Source organism: Ruditapes philippinarum, unplaced genomic scaffold, assembly GCF_026571515.1.
Source record: "Ruditapes philippinarum isolate M1 unplaced genomic scaffold, ASM2657151v2 ctg1507_1_1_1_1, whole genome shotgun sequence".
Lineage (NCBI taxonomy): Eukaryota > Metazoa > Mollusca > Bivalvia > Venerida > Veneridae > Ruditapes > Ruditapes philippinarum.
The window spans coordinates 6,808-26,468 of NW_026859479.1; the positions used below are offsets into that span (position 1 = coordinate 6,808).

The 19,661-nt window shown below is 32.5% G+C and overlaps 1 protein-coding gene across 1 annotated transcript; it reads right to left on the reverse strand.

Moving 5' to 3' along the window:
- Positions 1-228: 228 nt before the first annotated feature.
- Positions 229-18,410, reverse strand: LOC132756644 (baculoviral IAP repeat-containing protein 5-like). Its single transcript, XM_060747763.1, has 4 exons — positions 18,158-18,410; positions 5,665-5,774; positions 5,291-5,408; positions 229-2,852 (listed from the first exon to the last, which is right to left on the reverse strand). The coding sequence occupies exons 1-4, from the start codon at positions 18,353-18,355 to the stop codon at positions 2,769-2,771; spliced, it is 510 nt and encodes a 169-aa protein (XP_060603746.1). The 5' UTR covers positions 18,356-18,410; the 3' UTR covers positions 229-2,768.
- Between the last annotated feature and the right edge of the window lie 1,251 nt (positions 18,411-19,661).

Genomic DNA, 19,661 nt, shown 5'->3' on the forward strand with positions numbered 1-19,661 from the left:
ATTGTGAACTACTGGAATTAAAACAAGAAATAACCTTGCACAGCCAAATTTTTGTGAACTTCAGGATTGTTGAATTGACATATATGCTATATGGCATACTTTCTTGCCTATCATAAAGTATTTACAAGTTTGTCATTTTCTTGCATAGGAATTGACCATGAAGACCCCATGCATTTACACTTGGTGTATTCCTTGGTACAACAATGCAGTTTAAACACAACAAAAAAGTGTGTGATAATAGCATCTTTATTTGTGAAAATATCACATCATTTTAAAACTACAGTATTTTAAAATTTAAACATACATATTTACATTGATAAAAAGCTTATTTCAGTACAATAGGGGCTGTTAATTATTCCATGTAATGTAAAAACACCAAATTGATATTAAATACACCTACCACTTCAACAATTTAGTGATAGATTTCTTTTAACTAGTATCTATCAAATCAAAGTGAATTGGTCTATAATTGAAGGGCAGTTATACAATAATAATATGAGCCGTGTCATGACAAAACCAACGTGATGCTTTTGCTACCAGCATGGATCCAGACCAGCCTGCGCATCTACGCAGTCTGATCAGGATCTATGCTGTTTGCTTACAAACCCTATAAAAAGTAGAGAAACTGATAGCGAACAGCATGGATCCTGATCAGACTGCGCGGATGCGCAGGCTGGTCTGGATCTATGCTGGTCGCAAACCCGCTATGTTGGTTTTGTCATTTCTCATTTGTTTTTCTCAAGCAATATTTAATAAGAATGTAAATGAACAACTTTTATATGGAAATTCTGCACATTGTAGACCAATCCAATTTAAAGTTTTATTCTTTCATATTTGAAAACAAATCTGTAAGAAAATAATACAAATGCATTTTGTAACAAAGAACACAATACTTGTAACCTTTCACCTGCTGATTTTTTATCAGGGATTTGCCATCCTTTGAATCTGGAATAGTCCATTTAAAGTATAAATGATAGCAATATCAAAGTAAATTAACTTATTTACCAACATAATGGCCTGGCTCTATACTGGTGGCAATGGCTAATTATTGTCATTCCAGCAAGTTGAAGGATTAATTATTCTTTACAGACTTCATACACTTTATATCTTGGTTTTCATAACCACACTGAAATGATGTTTCAACAATATTCTTTATTCTACTTGCACTATACACTAGTGACATTATTAAAATTTTCTCATTTTCTTAGTTAAATATATTCCTAATTTTAAAAAAAAAAATCCCTACAAATATCCAACATACAGTTTAAACAAATAAAATTATATACAAAAGTAGTCATACACACATAAAGGCATTAAAAAATGATTTTATTTTGGTAAATGTTACCAACCAAAATCTGTCAAAGCCTGTAAACAATTGAGTGCCAATATCTTGTGAGTCATATAAATTAATGAAACCATAGGTTTTATGAAACAAAACATGATTGTATAATTGAATGGTATAAAACATTCTGGTACTTCATATAAAATAATTTCATGCAAAATATATTGCTAACATAAATATTTCTATATTTGCCTATTATAATTACAAGAAAAGTATCAAAAACTCGAGTCCTCGACCTTAAACAGTCCTGTACTCAAATTTGAATTGTTAATATAAATATATCAACAGACAAAAGAATAAATTACAATGTTTATAATAATTAGTGCTTGCCAATTATTTTAAGCCAATCACCGACGAGGATTTTTCAAATTTTCAGGTTTCAAATCTTAATAGAACAGATTTTATATAAACTGGACGTTTTATATTATATAACGCAAGTGGGCGGAGCACTAAGCCGGTTAGAGTGCATATAGGATGTTCTTCGTAAATAAGAAAGCTACAGTCGCTTCGCAAACTCCGCTCCTTTTTAGCTTTCTTATTTACGAAGAACACCCAATATGCACTCTAACCTATACATACATTGTGATAATATGAAAAAAATATTATCTTGCAAAAATAAAATAAGATTCTTCACCAAAGTTACAGTTATTAATTACATTATAATATATAGAGGATATTGAATGAGTGTAAGTTCAATACTGAATTTATTGCACAAGTTGAATGAAATTATATTATGCGAGCCTCTGGCGAGCATAATATTATTTTATTCAACGAGTGCAATAAATTCAGTAATGAACTTACAAGAATTTAATATTCTATTTATCACATACCCAAAATAAAGACCATTTAAAGTGAAATAAAAGTCATTTTACATTGATGTGCCTATAGTATAACGCTAACATTTAGCGCGTCTGTACACTATGTTTGTGTAACGCTAATGACGTCACCTCAAAATATATGCACAGCCGTGCAATACCATTTTTACGAAGTCGCAAAATTGGCACGCGTGTGTGATAAAATTTTGTTCTGTATTTTTTGCTAACTTTTAAGTTCAAAATTAAAACAACTTTTTTTCTTTTTCTTTTGAAAACTGCATTATGGTATATATGTGTAGGACTTAAAAGGAGACTGATAAATTAAATTTGCACTGACACTGATTTTTGCAGAGTGTACAGTCATGTCCTGTTCAAATATCTATATTCATATTTAATGTGTTTTCAATTTTAACATAAAACCAAGAACATAAACAGCAAATAGTACAAAAATTTTTAGTGTAACTCTGCACTGCAACGCTGGCTAGCGTGGCTAAATTCCTGTGGCATTTGTATGACATCCTTGTTGTAGGCATTCAGATGGTAAGGTTAATATAGTTCCTTTTATTTACAATCACAGATTTAAGATTATGTTGAAGGGGGGGACGGGGACATCATTTATTTATTTTAGCCATCTCCATTCGTACATTCTTCCCGTGGTGCTTCAATTCATCAATCTTGATGTGAAATAACTTTTTCTGGAAAAAAAATCACTTTCAACTACCACGAAAGTCATTCATGCAATAAATATTATTAAAACTAACTAGAACTGCCACTATGATGGCGTGAATACCCCCGCATACCACTTTGTCAGAATCAACAGTGGCCATTTAGAGCTCAAGGACAACCTCCCTGCCAAATCTGAGGTTACTAAGCCAGTGCATTGCTAAGTTATGTATTCTACATGCTTCAAATGTGAAAATGTCAAAATCAATACATTGCGGACAGAACATTCTTTAGCAATTGAGAAGAAAAGCTTTTTTTTGTCAAGGTCCCTGTGACCTTGACCTTTGACCCAGTGACCTCAAAATCAATAGGGGTCACCTTATAGTCATGATCAACATCCATGCCAAATGAAATATGAAGACTGTGGGTTAAAGGAATCTTAAGTTAATGGGTGGACAAACTTTTTGAAGTCAAAGTCCCTGTGACCTTGACCTTTGATCCAGTGACCTCAAAATCAATAGGGGTCATCTACTAATCATGACTAACCTCCATTCCAAATATGAAGACTGTGGGTCATAGGAATCTTAAGTTATTGGGCGGACAAGCTTTTTGAAGTCAAGGCCCCTGTGACCTTGACCTTTGACCTAGTGACCTCAAAATCAATAGGGGTCATCTACTAATCATGACTAACCTCCACGCCAAATATGACCACTGTAGGTCAAAGGAATCTTAAGTTATTGGGCGGACAAGCTTTTTGAAGTCAAGGCCGCTGTGACCTTGACCTTTGACCTGGTGACCTCAAAATCAATAGGGGTCATCTACTAATCATGACTAACCTCCATGCCAAATATGACGACTGTAGGTCAAAGGAATCTTAAGTTATTGGGCGGACAAGCTTTTTGAAGTCAAGGCCCCTGTGACCTTGACCTTTGACCTAGTGACCTCAAAATCAATAGGGGTCATCTACTAATCATGACTAACCTCCATGCCAAATATGAAGACTAAGGGTCAAAGGAATCTTAAGTTATTGGGCGGACAAGCTTTTTGAAGTCAAGGCCCCTGTGACCTTGACCTTTGACCTGGTGACCTCAAAATCAATAGGGGTCATCTATTAATCATGACTAACCTCCATGCCAAATATGACGACTGTAGGTCAAAGGAATCTAAGTTATTGGGCGGACAAGCTTTTTGAAGTCAAGGCCCTGTGACCTTGACCTTTAACCGGGTGACCTCAAAATCAATAGGGGTCATCTACTAATCATGACTAACCTCCATGCCAAATATGAAGACTGTAGGTCAAAGGAATCTTAAGTTATTGGGCGGACAAGCTTTTTGAAGTCAAGGCCCCTGTGACCTTGACCTTTGACCTAGTGACCTCAAAATCAATAGGGGTCATCTACTAATCATGACTAACCTCCATGCCAAATATGAAGACTAAGGGTCAAAGGAATCTTAAGTTATTGGGCGGACAAGCTTTTTGAAGTCAAGGCCGCTGTGACCTTGACCTTTGACCTGGTGACCTCAAAATCAATAGGGGTCATCTACTAATCATGACTAACCTCCATGCCAAATATGACCACTGTAGGTCAAAGGAATGTTAAGTTATTGGGCGGACAAGCTTTTTGAAGTCAAGGCCCCTGTGACCTTGACCTTTGACCTAGTGACCTCAAAATCAATAGGGGTCATATACTAATCATGACTAACCTCCATGCCAAATATGAAGACTAAGGGTCAAAGGAATCTTAAGTTATTGGGCGGACAAGAAAAAACCGACGGACGGACGGACAAGCTGATTCCAGTATACCCCCCTTACAACTTTGTTGTGCGGGGGTATAAAAAATTATCTCTAATTTATTTTCTTGCTGTGCTCTGTTTACTTTTATGGGCAATTGTGCCAGAGGCTTTGTATGTAGATACTTTTGTCAGAATTTTCTGGAAGGTTACGCAAATTATAAATATATAAGAAAATGCATCTGCAGAAAGGCCTTCTGTAAACACCTCTATATAACAACAAGACTTCATAATAAATTCAATCTGTGCCAAAAAAAAAACAACACCCCTCCGCAGCAACCAAAATCATTTTCTACCAAAGGATATTGCTTTACAGAGCTAAAACTGTTTAGTATTTTTCAACAAGGGAAAACTAATAAATTTTCATGTCAACATAGGAAATATGTCTCCAAGCATTACAAGGTAAATTTTGGTAAAATAAGATCTTTTATACAGTTTACCTTATCTTTGATATGTTTTCCCCCCTAAATTAGTTATTTTCCTTAAACTCAAGGGCCAAGCTTCAGCCCATACATGTGACATTTGTAAATGAAGGTTCTAGAATTAATACATTTAGTTATAACTTAATCCTTGAATGTAAATCTCCACTACATCCCTGGGTAATATACCAGTTCCCATACTGACAATATCCACTATCACACAGCAACTTCAAGTCATGTGTTACCTAAACAATACTCACCAGTTTGTTTTTCTGTCTTTCACATTCCAACTTGAGGAATTCATCCACTGTTAACTTTTCCACTGATTTATTCAAGGACAAGAATGCACAGTGTGGTGAATGTTTGCGGTGTTCTTCCCTGCAGGAGAAAGAAAAAATATTTATTTTTGGTCTAATATCTGTTGTGCAAATGTCACATACACGAAATCATTGCTTAATGGTTAAACTTCTTAAAACAGCAACATAGTATTTGGTTACAAACATTAATCATTTTATATGTGTTACATAACAGAGACATTCTGGGTCACAAATCTTTCGAGAATTGAACAAAAGAGTTCTTTACATATTCATAGCTTTTTATCCTTTAATTAGTATAATATAGTTTATATTTTTACCAAGGGTTATCATCTGGTTCCCAGCCATCTAAATCTTTGTAACAACAGAAACATCTGGTGGCATCCGGTTCCTCATTTGTTGGGATATGATAGAATCCTGCTGATGCAAGCTGAAATAAAATGTAAAATGTAATGAAGCAATAAAGCTTCTTTAATTGTCTTAATGCTATTTTCGGACACATAATCCCACTTAATTTCTCTCTCAAAATTTATTGAGTTTTAAGTCTTCCATCCTTAATAGTACCTGGTGCATATGTAAACATTATTCCTCTAAATTTCTGATCACCTCTGGTCTCTAGACATGCAAATATTGGAGACAGGCAAACAGCTGCACATTTTTTATTGGTATTTCCCAGTTTAAAAGCAGTCATTAAATAAAATTTGCTGATCTAGAGACTGGACAAGGCCATAAATCGCTGGTATGCATTCAGAGACCTGTAATTGTGTCGCCTTGAAAAGGCAAAATATAGGGGTTACTTTTGTCAGCTGTGTCGGCTTTATTGTCGGCGTCCCCTTAAGCCTGTCCGGAGCATAACTTAGTCACTATAAATCTGATTGACTTCAAACTTGGTATGCATGCTTCTTTCAATAACCCCAAGTGCAGTGCACAAGAACCAGTACTCTGCATTTCTTATTTTTTGAGTTATTGCCCTTTGTTAATTTTCATACTTTATTTTTGTCCAGGTCATTTCTCCTAAAGTATAAAAGCTATGGACATGAAACTTCATAGGATGATAGATCTCATTAAGAAAAAGTGCAGTGTACAAGAACCGGTACTCTGCATTTCTTATTTTTGAGTTATTACCCTTTATTAATTTTCATACTTTATTTTTGTCCAGGCCATTTCTCATAAATTATAAAAGCTATGGACTTGAAACTTCATAGGATGATATATCTTATTGATAAGAAGTGCAGTGCAAAGAAACTGCTGCTCTGCACTTCTCATTTTTTAAGTTATTGCCCTTTGTTAATTTTCTTGTCCTGGCCATTTCTCCTAAATATATTGTTCACAAGGTGACACATCTGACTCGCGAGTTCTAGTTTTTTATTGTGATCAGTAACAAAATTTATAATTAAATATAGTGACAATTTTTACCATTTAAATCAATTTAAACCAGCAGCATTGTTGCTGATAAATTTTTCCTGCCTTGAAAGTTAAATTGACAGTTAAAATATGTCGTAAAGCGTTTGACAGTAGGAAAAAAAGTTACATGTAAATGGGTCAAAACCTTTCACACTTAAATTATAAATGAGGCTACATGGAATCAGACATGATTTCGGCAGCTTTGTTTTCCATCTTTCTCTGTCCTAATCTCTTTTTTAAAATCATATGTCTAAGCCCTATATGCCTCTCAACAGGTTCTTGATGAAGTTGATGCAAGGCCTAAAGCCAGGGGGAAAAGATCAACTACCGGTATTGAATATTTAAGAACCTGCCAGAACTGGGCTTTACCCCCAAGGTGTAAACAAAGAGTATGGCTGCTTTTCCTTAAGTCGTGGGTTTTCCTTGAGTCGTGGGTGGGTTAAAATCGTAAATGACTTTTTGTATGGTTAAAAATGTATTTTAGAAGTTAATATTTCATTTCATTTGTTGTTAAAAAGTTGTAAATACTGTTATAATCGAATCATTTGGCCATTTGTAGGGTTTGTTTACATTTTTTGACAACAACAACCTACTGGTTTCCGGTGTTTGGAGCAGGTGCGACTTAATTTCGCGCCAAAATTGGGCCCCACAGAAAGTCTCACTGAACTATTAATTGAAATGTAAACTAACACTTGGTCATTGGCATCATTATATCTAATTCTATTATCGATCCATTATCTATCTTGAATAAAATTTTGAAATCATTTGTTGTATCTCCGTTTTTTTGCAACTTGTTATGTTTGTTTATAAAGCAAAATTAACGGAATAGGATACATTTGAAAACCACATTGTTTTTTTTAAAATATCATTTGCAATTGTTGCTACAGTTTTGTTAATGTATAAAAGATTTTGAAGGCAGAATGAAAGTTGCCCTGACGTTTTATTTTAGTTTCATTACAAACTTTAATAGATTTTATTGAGGACTGTTAAGTACCGAATAAATTAATCAAATCTGAATCTAAATCGTTTAAGATAGGAGGCTCTAGTCATATAATGATGTTTAATAAATTGGTAAGGTAACTTGAAATAGTTCACTGAGATTTGACCAATGTTTTCTTACACTAAGTACTGTTGACATACATGTTAGCCACGACTCAAGGAAAAGCAAAATGCATGTGAATGCAAAATGGTACCTATATAAAATGAGCTATATAATCGGAAATAAGTCTTAAGAGATGCATAAAAGATCATGACAGTGCAGAATACAAATAGTTAAACATTTTCTGGTAATTTCCATGCTTGTTCCTGTGACGTCATCATACGTCACTGGTCTATTTTTAGAAATGCCCACGACTCTTGGCAAATAAAGCATATATATATAAGATTTGTTCCATTTTCGTTTAAAAAAAAAAAACGTCTTTCAGGCCGATTTTTTGGCTGGGGTCAAGTTATTTGGTTTGGGGCCGAAACAGCAACAGGGCTTATAGGCTAGTCCTACATGACTCACGAACAGCTAGAACTTTTGGCCAGCAATACGGGTTCATACGGCTAGCCACTGCCATTGCCAGAACATTCAGGTTTGGAACCTTTGGTAGTATCAATATTTTGACTGCAAGACGGACCAATTTTATAATCTGATATTTCATAGATGTCTGTCTTTACGAAGGGCGATCATCGTCTATATAATAAAAAGCCCTAAAGCGCACAATTTGTTGGGCTACATGCAGAACCTTTGGTTGATCCTGGGACCAAAAAAAAATTTTTTGGGCCCTAAGATCCGGTCCTACTAAACACTGCTAAGGACTGCTAAGGACCGCTAAGGACTGCTAAGGACTGCTAAGGAGCCACAAAGGACTACTAAAGAGGCACAAAGGACCTTTAAATACCTCCTAGGCCATTCTTATATTATATGGTATTATTTTTAGTGAAAAAAAAATTATAATTTTAAGAAAAAATATGATTTTGGTGAAAATTTTATGAGTTGTCGGACCGCTAAGGACTGCTCAGATACACAAAAGACTGCTAGGGAGGCACAAAGGACCTTAAAATACCTCCTAGGGCATTCTTATAATACAAGGTAGTATGTTTAGTGACAAAAAATGTATTATTTTAAGAAAAAATATCATTTTAGTGATAAAATTTATGTTTTTGAAGAGTTGTCGGACCGCTAAGGACTGCTCAGGTGCACTAACAACTGCTAGGGAGGCACAAAGGACCTTCAAATCCCTCCTAGAACATTCTTATAATATATGGTAGTAAGTTAATAGACAAAAATGTATTATTGTAAGAAAAAAATATAATTTTGGTGATAGAATTTATGCTTTCGATGAGTTGCCGGACCGCTAAGGACTGCTCAGGTGCGAAAAGGACTGCTAGGGACCTTAAAATATTTCCTAAGGAGGCACAAAGGACCTTAAAATACCTGTAAGGGCATTTGTTATAATACATCTATATACAAACATATACCATGACAAAATTAATGAAAGCTAATATATTGATGAATACACACAGATCAAATAATATTGCAAGTCTTAAAGACATATCAAAACATCTGTATTGATATACAGACACATATCATGACAGAATAAAAGAAAAAAAGTTTTTATACGAATGTACAAGCACATATCAAATAGTGGATATAAAAAAAATCATATCATGGTGAATCACATACCATCTTTCTTATATGCCTAAATCATTGATCTAGGCTTAGCATGCATATCTGTGCAGTCTGACAGATCAAATCTTTCAAAAGCTACAATTATTCATTGTTATACAAGCACATTTCATTGTATCAAAATTTTAAACAACATAGCAAAACATCTATATATAAACATATATTATTACAAAATAAATGCAAGTACACATATTTATGTTTAAGCAGTGGTCATATCAATTATGAAGCCGGTCTCTAACACACATCATAACATCTATATACAAAGACATACTCTGACAAAAATGCAAGTACACATTTATGTTAAAGCACATATCAATTATGAAGTCGGTCTTAAACACACATCATAACATCTTTATACAAAACAATTACCCTGACAAAACAAATGCAAGTATATATACTTATGTTTAAGCACATATCAATTATCAAGCTGGTCTTAAACACACATCATAACATCTATATACAAAGACATACCCTGACAAAAATGCAAGTACACATTTATGTTTAAGCACATATCAATTATCAAGCCGGTCTCTAACACACATCATAACATCTATATACAAAGACATACCCTGACAAAAAAGCAAGTACACATATTTATGTTTAAGCACATATCAATTATCAAGCCCGTCTCTAACACACATCATAACTACTATATACAAAGACACACCCTGACAAAAATGCAAGTATACATATTAATGTTTAAGCATATATCACATATGAAGCCGGTCTTAAACACACATCATAACATATATATACAAAGACATACCCTGACAAAAAAGCAAGTATACATATTAATGTTTAAGCATATATCACATATGAAGCCGGTCTTAAACACACATCATAACATCTATATACAAAGACATACCCTGACAAAAAAGCAAGTACACATATTTATGTTTAAGCATATATCACATATGAAGCCGGTCTTAAACACACATCATAACATCTATAAACAAAGACATACCCTGACAAAAAAGCAAGTACACATATTTATGTTTAAGCATATATCACATATGAAGCCGGTCTTAAACACACATCATAACATCTATATACAAAGACATACCCTGACAAAAATGCAAGTATACATATAAATGTTTAAGCACATATCAATTATCAAGCCGGTCTCTAACACACATCATAACTACTATATACAAAGACATACTCTGACAAAAATGCAAGTATACATATTAATGTTTAAGCACATATCACATATGAAGCCGGTCTCTAACACACATCATAACTACTATATACAAAGACATACCCTGACAAAAAAGCAAGTGCACATATTTATGTTTAAGCATATATCAATTATCAAGCCGGTCTCTAACACACATCATAACTACTATATACAAAGACATACCCTGACAAAAAAGCAAGTATACATATTAATGTTTAAGCATATATCACATATGAAGCCGGTCTTAAACACACATCATAACATCTATATACAAAGACATACTCTGACAAAAATGCAAGTATACATATTAATGTTTAAGCACATATCAATTATCAAGCCGGTCTCTAACACACATCATAACTACTATATACAAAGACATACTCTGACAAAAATGCAAGTATACATATTAATGTTTAAGCACATATCACATATGAAGCCGGTCTCTAACACACATCATAACTACTATATACAAAGACATACCCTGACAAAAATGCAAGTATACATATTTATATACAAGCACATATCAATTATCAAGCCAGTCTTAAACACATATCAAAACATCTACCGGTATATACAAGAAGAATATATATACAAACACATATCATTATGAATCAATCGCATTTTTGCATATACATGTATGTTGAAAATGTGTATATTGGCTGAACAAATTGTCTCTTCTGCACAGTAAATGGACTATCTATGTCAAATAATAAAGTTATTAAAATATCACAGAAAGGATAACTATTTGGATGAATATTCTGCAAATTGTCAATCTTAAAACAAGATACAAACACCAAATCATTCTTAAATCAAATATGCAAACACATTTCCTAAAAAAAACATCAAAAATTCTATGACTTTCTAATCATTTTTTGTTAGAAAACCCAGAAATTACACGCCGCAGGGAGGCGTTTGTTACATTTTTGGGGGAAATGTTACACTAGATGTTCAAATCTCATATACCGGTAGTCCCTGGGATTTTGGTTTTTAATATAATGATAATAGCTTTATTTGCTTTAAATAGTACATAATGTTCAATTAATGTAAACAAATAGAACAAATTTCAGCAAAAATACATAGAATCAAGCTCCTTGATCAAGGAGTTCCTTTCTTTTTGTATTTCAAAATGAAAAGTTGCATAGACATTTGAATAAACTGTTCTGAATTAAATAAGAACATTGATAATGAAAGGAAGATTCTTTATTTCCAGCTAATGTATTACCATTGTGTTAAAGAAAATTATCATACAGACAGTAACTTTCTATATATATTTACAAAACAATATATATAGTGATATAATCAGATTTATGTTTTTAATAGATATTATACAGGCTGAAGTAAATTATAAGTTGTCATAAGCTTGAATTTCTATTTTACTAAATTAGTAAATACCAACAAATAAAAAATTTTCATTAAAAAATTTACAGATCTGCTTTTAAATTGTTGTAATTTATTACTACCAATTGATGAAATTTTATTTTTATTTATGTGAAATGTCAGTAACATTATTATATGAAGATGTTATTATGAATTGATTCAGTGTTATAAGTTCATTATTTCCCAGTACTGATAGTTCTCTATGTTAATGTTTCAGTATAAATGGACAGCTGATCATTCATTAAAATTTATAGAGTCAAAATATTTGTTTAGGACTTTGTTTAAATACAAATTTTAGTTATTATCACCTTTTCATTACTGGGGTCATAACCATATATTAAAATCCTTTTTCTTATGATCTTCTTCCATTTCTTATAATAATTATATTGGTCAAGTGATATGACAATGTGCTGGAATATGGAGACAAATACTTTATTCAGGGTGGTGAAATATATTTGTTTTTGGGTTTGTTTTTTTTTTCATTGGAATATATATTTGGCCAATAAAAAAATGATGTTCAATAGATCCTTAGACTTAATTGATCTACAGCCTACTTAATAGGCATTTCTCTAACAGAAAGTCCCTCCCACTGTTTTGAAGTATATCACCCTATATTGGCACCCCCACTGGTTTGTAATATATCACACATCCCAATATACAATACACAGCTCCCAATATACAGCTTGTTAACTTCCAATAATGTGCCAGCCCCATCTGTATGTATATAGTTAGGATCCTTATCCCACTGTTTTATGAGGGGCTGGGATAGATGATTTGTTTTTTATTGAAGTAAAAAGAATGATCTTAAAGAATCTATGTTTTAACCATTGATTAATTTTAACCACAATGTCACTTCCCAGTTCAACATTCTATATATCCTACTTTAATAGTTTTCTGTGAATATATAGCCTGATTAGATTATTCTGTAATGATTATTCTATTTAATTTTAGTGTGAAATATTTCTATGTACAGTTGCAAAGCTAACTACTTCCATATCATACAACATAAGAACAAGATAAGTTTAGTGTTATTGTAAAAAGAATCATTTGCTCATTTCTGTTACATCTGTCCACTTCAGTCCTTAAAAAAAAATATATATATATATATATTTTTATCACAATTAAACCCGGCGCAGGGAGTGTAATAAAGCCATTTAATAAAAACGATATTACACTAGTGTAATAACACTTTGACATGACGTCATTTGCGCTATATATAAACATAGCGTTACACTATAGGCGCGTCATTGTAGAATTGAATACTCATTTTAACAGTTCACTGTTCTTATTTTGTATATGTGATAAATAACCTGAAAATGAATCCAACAATAAGATTTAACAATAACCAGCACTATGATCAATTTATAACAATAGAACTAGATTGAATGACTGCATAATTATCTATTTTTTTATTTATAGATTTTGAAAATTAAGTGTTTATTTACAAAAGCAATTAAAATTCACATTAAATTTAGTAATTATTATTGATTGGCCACTTTAAAGGAAATGGGAGTTTATGCAAATAAACAGATTATCACTGATTGGCTGCAGTCTTTATGGGTGTGAATTTTGTAAATTAATTAGAGGACATGACTATCTTGATTGGCTGCTTGTTTTAGTTGTCACAATAATTTATTAATCCACAGTAATTAGTATGCAAATTTTTACCGCCCCACCTTTATGATAGTGGAGCTGTCACCTGTGATGATAGTTTGAAGGTGTTGATATGTAAAAGGTGTTGACAATAAACAACTGATTTCTTTAATTTGGAATTGACCCCAATATACATTACTGATAATCCATTTATTGACAATTCATATGTCACTGTCTTGAAAATGGTAAAATAAATCCAGATTCTTTTAAATTGAAAAAAAAGACTTCAAATCAATCCAAATCAAAGTTTATGAAATTATCACCATAATAAAACAACAAATATAAATCATTGAAGTTTAAATACAGAAGTTTACATAGTATTACATAGTTCAAGATTATGCCTTGACATAACATGCAATACAGGTTTATCAAATAATGACAGTGTTTGTTTTCATTGTAATATAATTAGTGCATAGATTCTTTCAATTCAACAAGTGAATATTCTGTTATATGTGAAAACAATTTTCAATGTATGTCTATATCAAGTTTCCCTATCCTTAATATTCAAATGTGAGAAGAAAGCAAATGAGTTCTGAGTAGACAGAAAATTAATTTTTTGTTTTTTTGATCATTTATTACATTTATTTTCTGATTTCCTTTGAACTTAAAATTGTTCTTCTTCAATTCTTCATAATATAATTTCATTCACTACAGTGATTTTCTTTATACATTTGATTACCACTTAACATAAGAGCATTTACTTAAAGACCTAGTCAATTTTCACATCCTATGCAGTCCTGTTACTCATCCAAAACATAATAATCAACACCAAAATACATAAAAATAGAAAGATCACTAAACAAAATTAAATAGAATTACTATACTCTAACAATTATTAATTTAAGGTCTTTTGTGCCTCCCTAGCAGTCCTTTGTGCCCCTTAGCGGTCCTCCAATTCATCGAAAACATAATTCTATCACCAAAATTATTTTTTTTCTTAAAATATTACATTTTTTATCTATAAACCTACTACAATATATTATAATAATGCCCTAGGAAGTAACTTAAGGTCCTTTGTGCCTCCCTAGCAGTCCTTTTCGCACCTGAGCAGTCCTTAGCGGTCTGGCAACTCATCGAAAACATAAATTCTATCACGAAAATTATATTTTTTCTTAAAATTATACATATTTTCTCACTAAATATACTACCATATATTATAAAGAATGCCCTAGGAAGTAATTTAAGGTCCTTTGTGCCTCCCTAGCAGTTCTTTGCGCACCTGAGCTCTCCTTAGCGGTCCAGCAACTCATCGAAAACATAAATTCTATCACCACAATTATATTTTTTCTTAAAATTATACATTTTTTCTCACTAAACTTACTACCATATATTATAAGAATGTTCTAGGAGGGATTTGAAGGTCCTTTGTGCCTCCCTAGCAGTTGTTAGTGCACCTGAGCAGTCCTTAGCGGTCCGACAACTCTTCAAAAACATGAATTTTATCACTAAAATAATATTTTTTCTTAAAATTATACATTTTTTATCACTAAACATACTACCATGAATTATAAGAATGCCCTTACAGGTATTTTAAGGTCCTTTGTGCCTCCTTAGGAAATATTTTAAGGTCCCTAGCAGTCCTTTTCGCACCTGAGCAGTCCTTAGCGGTCCGGCAACTCATCGAAAGCATAAATTCTATCACCAAAATTATATTTTTTTCTTACAATAATACATTTTTTGTCTATTAACTTACTACCATATATTATAAGAATGTTCTAGGAGGGATTTGAAGGTCCTTTGTGCCTCCCTAGCAGTTGTTAGTGCACCTGAGCAGTCCTTAGCGGTCCGACAACTCTTCAAAAACATGAATTTTATCACTAAAATGATATTTTTTCTTAAAATTATACATTTTTTTGTCACTAAACATACTACCATGAATTATAAGAATGCCCCAACAGTTATTTTAAGGTCCTTTGTGCCTCCCTAGGAAATATTTATAGGTCTTTGTGCCTGCCTAGCAGTCCTTTTCGCACCTGAGCAGTCCTTAGCGGTCCTGCAACTCATCGAAAGCATAAATTCTATCACCAAAATTATATTTTTTTTCTTACAATAATACATTTTTGTCTATTAACTTACTACCATATATTATAAGAATGTTCTAGGAGGGATTTGAAGGTCCTTTGTGCCTCCCTAGCAGTTGTTAGTGCACCTGAGCAGTCCTTAGCGGTCCGACAACTCTTCAAAAACATGAATTTTATCACTAAAATGAATATTTTTTCTTAAAATTATACATTTTTTGTCACTAAACATACTACCATGAATTATAAGAATGCCCCAACAGTTATTTTAAGGTCCTTTGTGCCTCCCTAGGAAATATTTATAGGTCTTTGTGCCTGCCTAGCAGTCCTTTTCGCACCTGAGCAGTCCTTAGCGGTCCTGCAACTCATCGAAAGCATAAATTCTATCACCAAAATTATATTTTTTTCTTACAATAATACATTTTTGTCTATTAACTTACTACCATATATTATAAGAATGTTCTAGGAGGGATTTGAAGGTCCTTTGTGCCTCCCTAGCAGTTGTTAGTGCACCTGAGCAGTCCTTAGCGGTCCGACAACTCTTCAAAAACATAAATTTTATCACTAAAATTATATTTTTTCTTAAAATTATACATATTTTCTCACTAAATATACTACCATATATTATAAGAATGCCCTAGGAAGTAATTTAAGGTCCTTTGTGCCTCCCTAGCAGTTCTTTGCGCACCTGAGCTCTCCTTAGCGGTCCAGCAACTCATCGAAAACATAAATTCTATCACCACAATTATATTTTTTCTTAAAATTATACATTTTTTCTCACTAAACTTACTACCATATATTATAAGAATGTTCTAGGAGGGATTTGAAGGTCCTTTGTGCCTCCCTAGCAGTTGTTAGTGCACCTGAGCAGTCCTTAGCGGTCCGACAACTCTTCAAAAACATGAATTTTATCACTAAAATAATATTTTTTCTTAAAATTATACATTTTTTATCACTAAACATACTACCATGAATTATAAGAATGCCCTTACAGGTATTTTAAGGTCCTTTGTGCCTCCTTAGGAAATATTTTAAGGTCCCTAGCAGTCCTTTTCGCACCTGAGCAGTCCTTAGCGGTCCGGCAACTCATCGAAAGCATAAATTCTATCACCAAAATTATATTTTTTTCTTACAATAATACATTTTTGTCTATTAACTTACTACTATATATTATAAGAATGTTCTAGGAGGGATTTGAAGGTCCTTTGTGCCTCCCTAGCAGTTGTTAGTGCACCTGAGCAGTCCTTAGCGGTCCGACAACTCTTCAAAAACATGAATTTTATCACTAAAATGATATTTTTTCTTAAAATTATACATTTTTTGTCACTAAACATACTACCATGAATTATAAGAATACCCCAACAGTTATTTTAAGGTCCTTTGTGCCTCCCTAGGAAATATTTATAGGTCTTTGTGCCTGCCTAGCAGTCCTTTTCGCACCTGAGCAGTCCTTAGCGGTCCTGCAACTCATCGAAAGCATAAATTCTATCACCAAAATTATATTTTTTTCTTACAATAATACATTTTTGTCTATTAACTTACTACCATATATTATAAGAATGTTCTAGGAGGGATTTGAAGGTCCTTTGTGCCTCCCTAGCAGTTGTTAGTGCACCTGAGCAGTCCTTAGCGGTCCGACAACTCTTCAAAAACATGAATTTTATCACTAAAATGAAATTTTTTCTTAAAATTATACATTTTTTGTCACTAAACATACTACCATGAATTATAAGAATGCCCCAACAGTTATTTTAAGGTCCTTTGTGCCTCCCTAGGAAATATTTATAGGTCTTTGTGCCTGCCTAGCAGTCCTTTTCGCACCTGAGCAGTCCTTAGCGGTCCTGCAACTCATCCGAAAGCATAAATTCTATCACCAAAATTATATTTTTTTCTTACAATAATACATTTTTGTCTATTAACTTACTACCATATATTATAAGAATGTTCTAGGAGGGATTTGAAGGTCCTTTGTGCCTCCCTAGCAGTTGTTAGTGCACCTGAGCAGTCCTTAGCGGTCCGACAACTCTTCAAAAACATAAATTTTATCACTAAAATGATATTTTTTCTTAAAATAATACATTTTTTGTCACTAAACATACTACCTTGTATTATAAGAATGCCCTAGGAGGTATTTTAAGGTCCTTTGTGCCTCCCTAGCAGTCTTTTGTGTATCTGAGCAGTCCTTAGCGGTCCGACAACTCATAAAATTTTCACCAAAATCATATTTTTTCTTAAAATTATAATTTTATTTTCACTAAAAATAATACCATATAATATAAGAATGGCCTAGGAGGTATTTTAAGGTCCTTTGTGCCTCTTTAGTAGTCCTTTGTGGCTCCTTAGCAGTCCTTAGCGGTCCTTAGCAGTCCTTAGCAGTGTTTAGTAGGACCCCCTAGATCAATCAATGGATACAAACTATCATAATCAAAAGTATATGTGATAAACAAAATGTACATTAAATGATTACATTCAAAAATAATTTAAGTATTCGAAATAATTGTTATTCTTACAGCATAGGGATTGCAGGAGTTGTCTTCATCAAACGGCCAGTCTGTAAACGTTTTCAGTCTGTAATCTGTAAAGAGCATGGAATACTCCTCCTTCCTGAATATTTGATTATCTGAAAGTTCATTTGCAATCTTTATAGAATTTTCATTGTTCTCTTTCTGGCTTTTCTTTTTCGAAACCTTTCTACTCCTTTTAGACATTTTTTCCTTTTATTTTTTAAAATTTGCGGCGTAGAGGCATGGCCTAAATATTGTTACAAAAATATTGTCGTTGTCGACCTTCTTCCGGTCGGATAAAATACAAAACCGCGTTTTAAAACCCGGTTTTGTACTTTTATACTTGGTCAACAAAAATATTGTGGTTTTATAGATTCTGGGACATAAAATAACTTTCTTCCTTTCTCTTAGATAGAATAAGATTATAGGAAAACTTCTATGAAATCAAATAAAATTTATTTATTGTCGGTACAGTATGCATATAAACATTTCACAAAACCAGTGACATAGATAACAGAGATAAGCAGCTCCTATATACTCCATTGAAATATCACTCATGCCTATCAAAAAGTGAAAAATTAGGCATTTTGTAGCAAATAAAACTTAATGAATATACATTTGATCCTTTAATATTATATACCATTTGAAAGATAAATCTTTTATCTATTGTTGCATGCTAAAATATTGGCAACTTTCCATGCCTTTCACTTAGAAAAACATGGCAGAACATACCCACTGAGCCAGTTTTTTGTCATATGAATAGTTTTGTAACAAAAATTATTATAGTAGTTCTCTTTAAAAAATGATGTAACATTTATTTAAATGGGAACTGTAAATATTTTTACCTGCAGCCATAGACAAATACATAAGCTTTCAGAAAATGTATTGTTTTACTGATTTTGATATCATAAGTTTGACTTAATTGAAATACTATTGTGTCGGATAAACAATAAAATAATAATAAATAATGATATAGACATGCTAGAGATAACTTTCAATTTACTGTACTATATATATTAGTTATTGAATAATATATACATAAATATAACTGACTGTACACATTAAAGTCATACACAAAAATAAATTAAAAGTTGTGTAATAGTCTTTAATTCTTATGGAATAAGTGGTTAAGTTCAAATATAGATGGTAAATGTTTAATTAAAGATATTATAAACTTCTTTATTAAACAGTATACATGTATGACATTATTAATATAAGCCTCCCATAGTTTATGGGCACTATAAGGGACTGAAAAAAATGACAACAAATATCACTTAGGTGCCTAAAAAGATACCTGTATGCAAAATATAAGCAAAATTTATCGTATGGTTACAGAATTATGGATATTTTTCCTGAACTAAGCTTGAATATTAGAAAGGCATTTTTTTCGAAATTAGGAAACTTTAAATACTCTATATTATCACCATGAAAAATGTTTTCTTATTGATCAATGTAAAGAAACAAATATTAGTATTCAGGTGCAAATCACAAAAGAAAAATGATTTTTTCT

Coding starts and splice junctions, on each gene's coding strand:
- LOC132756644 (XM_060747763.1), bottom strand. CDS start 18,355: ATGTCTAAAAGGAGTAGAAAGGTTTCGAAAAAGAAAAGCCAGAAAGAG. Junction 5,409..5,664: donor GAACCAGATGATAACCCTTG/GTAAAAATATAA, acceptor TTTCTCCTGCAG/GGAAGAACACCGCAAACATT. Junction 2,853..5,290: donor AAAGACAGAAAAACAAACTG/GTGAGTATTGTT, acceptor TTTTTTTTCCAG/AAAAAGTTATTTCACATCAA.